Here is an 8,331-nt window from a genome sequence, read left to right as displayed (position 1 = left end):
GTAATTAAGTATGAATACTAAATACGGGAAACTAACGAAGAGCACGGTTCAGAATGAGGAGCGACGACGAGCAAGAAGCGAGTAGTCTGTTCTCTCTCTTTATCTCTCTGCTACTTCTCTCTCTCTCTCCTCTCTTTCCTCTTTCCTCTCTCTCTCTCTCTCCTTCTCTTTCTCTCTCTCTCTCTCTCTCGCTCTCGCTTGCTCTCTCTTGCCTCTCTCTCTCTTCTCTTCTCTCTCATCTCTCTCTCTCTCGATCTCTCTCTCTCTCTCTCTCCTCTCTCTCTTCTCTCTCTCTCCTCTCCTTCTCTCTTATCTACTCTCTCTTCTCACTCTCTTTCTCTCTACTTTCTGCTCTCATTTCTGTTCTCCTCGTCTACTCATCGATTTCTCTCTCCCTCTCCTCTCTCTCTCCTCTCTCTTTTCTCTCTCTCCTTCTCTCTTCTCTCTCCCCTCTCTCTCTCGCGCGCGCCTTCCTCTCTCTCTCTCGCGCGTCCTCCCCCCCCGACTCACTCTCTCTCTCTCCTCCTCGCTCTCCTCTCTCTCTCCCTCTCCTACTCCCTGCTTTCTCTCTCTCCTTCCTTTCTCTCTCTCTCTCCCTCCCCCTTCTCTCTCTCTTACTTCTCTCTCTTTCGTTTCTCTCTCTCTCCTTTCTCTCTCCCTCTCTCTCTCTCTCTCTCTCTCTTCTCTCTCTCTCTCTCTCTCTCTCTGTCTCTCATTCGGTCCGCCCTTCTCTCTCTCGCTCTCTCTCTCTCTTCCTCGCTAAGAAGAAAATGCGTAATTGCAACCTATCAAACCTACTGCGACTGCATGCTACGCGCGGTGCGCCGCGCGTGTGTGTTTCGTGTGTGTTGTGTGTAGTGTGTGTGTGTGTGGTGGTGGCTGTGTGCTGTGTCTTTACATCGCTGCGCTGCATATCAGGTTAGCCAGCATGGTTTCGTTAAACTGAAGCTCTGCTGACCGGTCCAGCACTGTCTACAACTAGGTGCCGCTCCTACTCCATGCATGGCCTCTACGCAGGCCCCCTGTCGTTGCATGTAAACAACCGCTAGACGATTGCCAATTATTCACAACGCATTACGTATGATGGATGAGCTACCAGGTGACGGATACAAAGCGTGCGTGAGCAGAATCTGCTAATGGGATGTCTTTTCTAAGTCCGCTGCTATAGTTTGCGCAGCATAATAGTCATGACAGAGAAATACAGCACGATGCATCGTCAGAAACATCAAGAAATATCGTGCACTGCTGTAATGGTCGAATAAGGGGGCGTATGAATACTAACCATATAGCCGCGCGATCACACAAGGCCGTAAAAGCCATTGTTGCGTACATTGAACCTGGATGTCAAGAAAACCCCGCGTCTTTCATCGGCGGACTCTTTTTCTCGACTGACTTGTACATTCACCATGCATGCGCGCATTTGCATCTGACGCGGTCCCACGATCTCTCTGTTTTTGGCTGGACCCCGCTTGTTCGCTTCTATCTCATTACATGAAGATAGACGAGGTGAAAATATAGGGGGTGCCACGCGAAGCCATTGCTCCCACTTCGCTGTCCTTGACTAACTGCTTGCGGCTGGGTAAATGGCATAGCAGCTCTAGCAGATGACAGCGTTTGGAATTCCGTTAGGTTTACTGGTGTAGGGGTCACGTCGTGGGTGTTGGGTGTACGTTCTCCCGCTGTGTGCGGCTGTGCCTGCTGCTGTTGGTGATAGAATATACGTGAGCGAGGGTACGCGCGCGAGCGAGAGAGCGAGAGAGCGGAGAGAGAGGAGAGAGAGAGAGAGAGAGAGAGAGAGAGAGCGAGTGTGAGAAGTAGAGAGTTAGAGTAGAAGAGAGAGAACGAAGATGAGTGGGAGAAGACGAGAAGGAGTGGGAGAGACATGAGAGTGAGAGGGAGAGAGAGAGATGGAGAGAGGAGAAAGGGAGTGAGTGGACGAGAAGAGACATAGACGAGCAGGCGGGAGGAGACGAGAGAGAAAGGAGAGAGCGACATAGAGACAGAGAAGAGACAGAGCGAGAGAGACAGAGGCAGCAGAGAAGAGAGAGAGACTTAGAGAGAGAGAGAGAGAGAGAGACGGGAGAGGAGGGAGAAGGAGAGGCGAGAGACGAGAGAGAGGAAAAAGAGAGAGGGAGAGTGAGAAGAAAGAGAGAGGAGAGGCGAGAGAGAGAAGAAGAGAGAGGAGAGAGAGAGAGGAGGGAGCAGAGAGAGAGACGTCGCGAGAAAGGGGAGAGAGAAAGAGAGAGGAGAGGAGTAGAAAGAAAGAAGAGAGAGAGAGCGAGCGGAAAGAGAGAGAGAGGGGGGGGGGGAGGAGTAAGAATCAGAAATATAGAGAGCAGAGTGAGAGAGAGGAAGGAGAGACGAAGAAGAAAAGAGAGACGAGAGAGAGAAAAAAGAGAAAGAGAGCGACGAGACGAGAGAGAGTAGCGAGGAGAGAGAGAGAGAGAGAAAGAGAGCAGAGGCAAAGAGAAGACGAGAGAGAGTAAAGACTGAAGAACTAAAAGAAAGAACGATAGAGAGAGAGAGAGAGAGCGAGAGCGAGACGCGAGAGCGAAGAGCGAGAAGAAGAGAAGAGAGAGCAAGAGAGAGAGAGAGAGAGAGAGAGAGAGAGAGATAGAGAGAGAGAGAGCGAGAGAGCAGAGAACGAGAGAAAGAGAGAGATGTAAGAAAGAACAGAGAGAGACGAGAGCGACGAAGAGAGAGAGAGAGAGACGAGAGAGAGGAAGAGAGAGAGAGACTCTGGACGCGAGAGAGGATGAAAGAGCCCGCGACAAGAAAAGACAAGAGAGAGAGACGAGAGAAGAGAGCAGCGAGAGGCTGAGAAGCAGACGGAGAGAGAGAGAGAGACGCGAGAGAGAGAGAGGAGAAGAGCAGAGAGAAGAGGAGAGAGAGAGGGAAGAGAGAGAAGAGCGAGAGAGCGACTGAGAGGAACGACAGGGAGAAATAGGCAATAAAGCAGCCGCGAGCAGAGAGAGCGAGAAAGAGAAGAGAGCAGAGAGAGAGAGAGAGAGATGAGAGAGAGAGAGAGAGAGAGAGAAACGAGAAAGAGAGGAGATAAGAGGAGAGAGAGAGAGAGAGAGAAGCAGAGATGAGAGAGAGGTAAGAGAGAGAAGACGAGAGAGAGAGAGACGAGGGGGGGCGTTATGAGACGAGAGAGTTCGTCAGTCTTATGAGTAAGCTTAAACACTGTATTTGTCCTTTTCTCGCTTGCTTTCACTCCACCATCTCACTCACATGCTAGCTCGCTGGCTTACTCACCCACTCACTCACTCACGCCCCTCGCCTTTCTCTCTCTCTCTGCTCCTCTCTCTTTTTCTCATCTGCCTCATCTCTCTCTCTTCTCTGCCTCTTTTCACGCACACACTCACTCACGCACGCACGCACACACTCACTCACGCACGCACACACGCACGCACACACTCACTCACGCACGCACACACGCACGCACACACTCACGCACGCACGTACACACTCACGCACGTACACACTCACACACTCACGCACGCACTCATTCATACACTCACTCACGCACGCACGCACGTACACACTTACGCACGCACACACTCACGCGCACACACATCAAGAACATCGTCGGCTAACTGATGTTGCGGATATCCGGTGCTACCGGTAGGTAATGATGCCACCCGAGTGGTAATTAATACTCCAATTAAATATGAATTAATTAAATATCCATTTATTTTATCCCCCCCCCCCCACTTTCGTGTTAACTATGGACCAGGAGTAGATAATAGGTCCCTATTATCTACTCCTGCTATGGACATATCAGTTGCACGAACCTGACATGATCAGTAAAGCTGCTATGAGTATATGCTATGAGGACTGTAGGCTTGCAGTTGCACTGACAGACCGCTACACTGATATACGATGGCAGCGGTGGCGCTGCTGCTGTTGTCTCCACCAAATTTCACCTACACATGTAACGATCATGTATTGGAAGATTAGATATCTATAATTTACAGCTGCATGAATTATTGCCATAACCTGTATCCTAGCAGCCGAATTCATATCCGTCTTCGTATTCCCGTTTTCGTTTCAGTTTCCGTTCTTATTCCCATTCTCATTCCCCCGCCTACGGATTTCCCCCAGAGGAATGGTTACATCAAGAGCGCATTAAGGGGTTAATGCGCTCTCGGTTACATGTCTTAGCATCAGTTCTACTCATTCTGTGTGACCGCGCTCAAGTAAATGCGTTATTGGTTTATCCTGCAGTAATGGTCAGTCTCACGCTCTGCTGGCCATTGTAAAGGCTGCTGTGTCAGTTTGACATGCCTGCTACCGAACTGCATTACATATGTGTCTATAGTACCTGTCATCCCTTTAAAGCTACCGTGGCATTCGCACCAACTCCTCAACTATCGGTAACACAATTTCAAGAAAACACTTGCGCACTATTATATATGAATAATATGACAGTCGAGTACTACAAAACCTAGGGCTTCATGCTATATGATAAAGGAAATCACGTTGGATGCTGATTTGTTTGATCGGCTCACACCGACAGTGCTGCCAATCAATTCGTACACGGCGCACGGTGGCATTTTGATCCTCCTAAATTCCTATATATAATATATATATATAGCTTTAGAATTCACACCAACAGGGTCTGCGGATGATAGAATCGTTCTATCGTTGGACATAATATATTATTGATAAAATATTTAAGCCGGCGATATGTAAATCATGCTCGGAAATAATCTTCCCGCGCAAATATTCGCACAGTCCGCCATGTTAGATCGCGTTGCATATGATGTGCTGCTAGATTCAGGTCAACTCATTCCACTTTTAATGACAAGCTCACATGTTTTATTTATTTATGGAATGCAGCACGGAAAGCTTTTCATCATATCTTTTTACTTGCGAGGAATTCCACATCGGATTAGATTTGAGGATTGCATGATGAAGTAAACTGTATGACAGGATTCAGCATTTATATGTACAATCCCTGCAGAATTATGCTAGTGATCAGGCGAAAAGCTCAGTTCTAGAACTATAGCCCTTCGCTCTGCCACATGTCTGAAGGCCTATCGTTCTAGAGCTAGGGAAGGTTCAGCTTACGGGTACCCCGTGTCTCTCCTGTATTACCATGTGTAGTGGGGGATACGTGATAGGTGTTGGCAGTGGTTCGGGCACAATATTGCTGCGTACAAGCTGACGATAGATCGATACCGCGAGGTCGGTTTGCTGCGGCAAAATTGTCGGCGCGTGAGATTGTCGGCGCGTGAGATTGTCGGGGACTCAATGGCCACCGTGTGTGCGTGACGGTTGCACGGCCGAACGACCCGCAGCTAAGTAACGCACGGACACGGGAATGCACGCACACGCACGCACGCGCGCACGCACGCACACACACGCACGCACGCACGCACAAGCACGCGCGCAGTGAAACACGGCTGTGCATGCATGCAGAGCGTCTGCCTTGTTCATCCATCTAATTCCGCTGCAGCAGATATTTAACTATGACGTCATTACGTACGGGCCGCGCACGCCGCTCGACTATTCTTCCTCAGAAATCTATCTAACTGAAATCTACACACATCAGCGGTATGTGTCTCAACACAAATAGGCGTAAATAACAACATAAATAATTCGTTTACAAACGAATCCTATACTACTATACTAGGCATTAGCTACATCGTTCTCTGCTGCTGTACCGCTATAATGTTGTGGGTAAATGTTGTAACTTACTCAGATACAGCGAGAGTCAGACAGTGCAGAGATTTTTGCACCGTGGGAAACGCACAGATCCTAGATACACGTCAAAAATGTCCTTCTAGGCGAGTTCTGCTCAATTTCGATTTTATCGAGCTGGCCAGTTTCTCTCTCCCCCCCTCTCTCTCTCTCTTTCTCTCTCTCTCTCTCTCTCTCTCTCTCTCTCTCTCTCTCTCTGCGTTTCTCTTTCACGGTGCAAGGAGCGAGCGTGCGCACGCGCGTGCGTGCGCTTGTCAGCAAGCGCGTGCTTTCAATCGTGCATGCGTGGTTGCGTGAGTATTGTACATCCGTGCGTGTGTGCGTGCGCGCGTGCGTGCGTGCGTGCGTGTAGCTTTGGCTGCCACGGAGCCACGGAGCTTTAAGCTGCATAGGAATGGTCTGCAAATCATTTCCATCCCCACAGCATCTGTTTCGCAATCAGAAACTCTCAGCGTCGTATTACTAGATACCGGAAGTGTACCGGAAGCCTCATGTCCTTGACAGTCGAGGTACGGCGGGGTCATTGCTTTATAGTTGTTACACGCGATCATACACGGATCTTGCAAAGATCAGGAGAGAATAATAATAGATCTATCTAAATAGATCTATAGAATCTATTATTATTCATTCCGTTCAAGCGACAAGTCCACAAGCGACCCGTCACACATATTTCACACGCATCTTATATACTCGTAAATTCGTTTCGCTCCCTCACTTTCGCATATATTTCTCGTGCCCTATAATATTGTAAGCCGGGTAAGCTTGCCGATGTGTGCACTATTGCAAAGTTCTTAGATTCAACCTGAACACAACTGAGCAGCTATGTCAGAGAGCCTTGTCAAACTCTTACGCGGGTCCTAACAAGATTCTTACGCATGTCCTAATCAAATCTTGCGCAAGTGCTACGCAAATTCATACGGAGTTACAAAGCTTACGGAGGTACTATACTAATCCTACGCATGTGTTACACGTGACACATCTTAGCAGCGATAGTCGTCAGCGTCGGATGGCGACGATGCACATACGGGTGCTGGTAGGGATGTAGTAACTTTCGTGGTCCGTTAGCTGGCTGCGATACCCACGGATGGACACAAACTAGGCTGGTCGATAAGTCACGGCTGGTACTAACTGCTTATATGGCCCATGTCGGAGATTAGGGAATTCGAGGCAAGGCGAGTGACACATGCTAGCTGTGAGGATGAGCTGATCGGATCCAGGACGGATGCAGTACGGCGGTGATCGCGACGTAGGGCAGCTGGGTGCTCCTCATCCTTGTATCAGCATCCCCACACGGCCCCTTCGGCCCGTGCACACTACGGGCAGGGAAGCTGGCAATTCTTCATCTTTCTCATTACGCCAGCACCACGCGTGCCCCCTCGCCCGTACGCCCAGCCTCATACCCTCATCTATTTGGGAAGCTGCGTGTTCCTCATCTTCTCCGTCACTACGCACTCTAGCATCCCAAATCTATTACTGAACCCGACGACTCCTCAGCCTCCTACCGCAACTGCCCGCCACTCTCATTTCCTTTGGAAGCTGCGTGTTCCTCATGTTCTCCGTCACTACGCACCCTAGCATCCCTAATCTATTACTGAACCTGACGACTCCTCATCTTCCCCCTCCCTCCTTCATCATTCCGCTACCCTCATCTGTTCGGGAAGCAGCCTCCTCCTCATCCTCATCCCTCGTTTGTTACTGAAGCTGACGACTCCTCATCTTCCTCCCCCATCATCCTGCTACCCTCATGTGGCGCGCGGAAGCTGCGGGGTCGATAGTTGGGATGCTGCTGCTGATGCGGGAATTGACAGGCGCGCTGTACCGCAGCTACTTCTCTGCACGCGGCAATGCTGACAGTTATCTAGCCAGCTACCCACACGCGGAGCGAGAGCGCGAACGCTGACAATATCGCTCACGTGAAGTTTTCATATACGGGCGGCTAGGAGAGGCTGTGCTACCGCATGCACATGTACAGATCAGCAGATCAAAAATACTTGAGTGGTGATAATAACAGTGCATGCTTGAATTTGTGATGGTTACTGCATTAAGGCATATTTAGGGGGCTGGACCGAGCGTTCTCTCCCCCCCTCGAGCGAGAGATAGAGTGGGGCGAGACAGAGCGAGGCTCTCAATATTACACTGTAGAAATGCCGCGAAGACACACTACATACGCAGCAGCGAAGAGCTGCCGGGTACGCACGTACACACGCTACACACACGCACATACAGGTAAACACTACAGAGAGCTAGCTAGCTACACGTACGAAAGAGAGCGTTACGCGCTATATACATACAGAAGACGACTGCAACAAAGTCCAACTCTTCGATGACATTCTCGAACTTCTCTTTCGTCGCTTCGATGATGACGTCATCGTCGGGATCTTCGTGTCTGTGTCGGTCGTGCGAGTGATCGATGGGAGAGATCGCGAGAGCGAAGGTGGCTAGCGCAATGAGGCCGAGCAGCTGCACACACGACACGGCCATCTTGCTAACTGATGCCGCGGTGATGCTGAGCACAGAGGTATATGCGAGCCGCGTCGGCACACGCTCACGCTTATATGAAGGTGGCGCCAGCAGCGCCGGCGAGCGGCTGCACGTACGCAAACCCGGATCCGGTTCAATGAA

General features: G+C 50.0%; 1 protein-coding gene across 1 annotated transcript in view; it reads right to left on the bottom strand.

Moving 5' to 3' along the window:
• Positions 1 to 8,331, bottom strand: part of LOC106813241 — a 45,704-nt gene extending 37,373 nt beyond the window's left edge. The window contains exon 1 of the mRNA XM_014817331.1: positions 8,001 to 8,331. Within this exon, the coding sequence (XP_014672817.1) occupies positions 8,001 to 8,190 (190 nt within the window). The 5' untranslated portion in view covers positions 8,191 to 8,331. The remainder of the gene's footprint in view (positions 1 to 8,000) is intronic.

The sequence above is a fragment of the Priapulus caudatus genome, unplaced genomic scaffold (genome assembly GCF_000485595.1).
Source record: "Priapulus caudatus unplaced genomic scaffold, Priapulus_caudatus-5.0.1 Scaffold744, whole genome shotgun sequence".
In the NCBI taxonomy this organism is placed as follows: Eukaryota; Metazoa; Priapulida; class Priapulimorpha; order Priapulimorphida; family Priapulidae; genus Priapulus; species Priapulus caudatus.
Note: the sequence above shows the minus strand (reverse complement) of the source record. Positions and strands in the feature narration are given on the sequence as shown.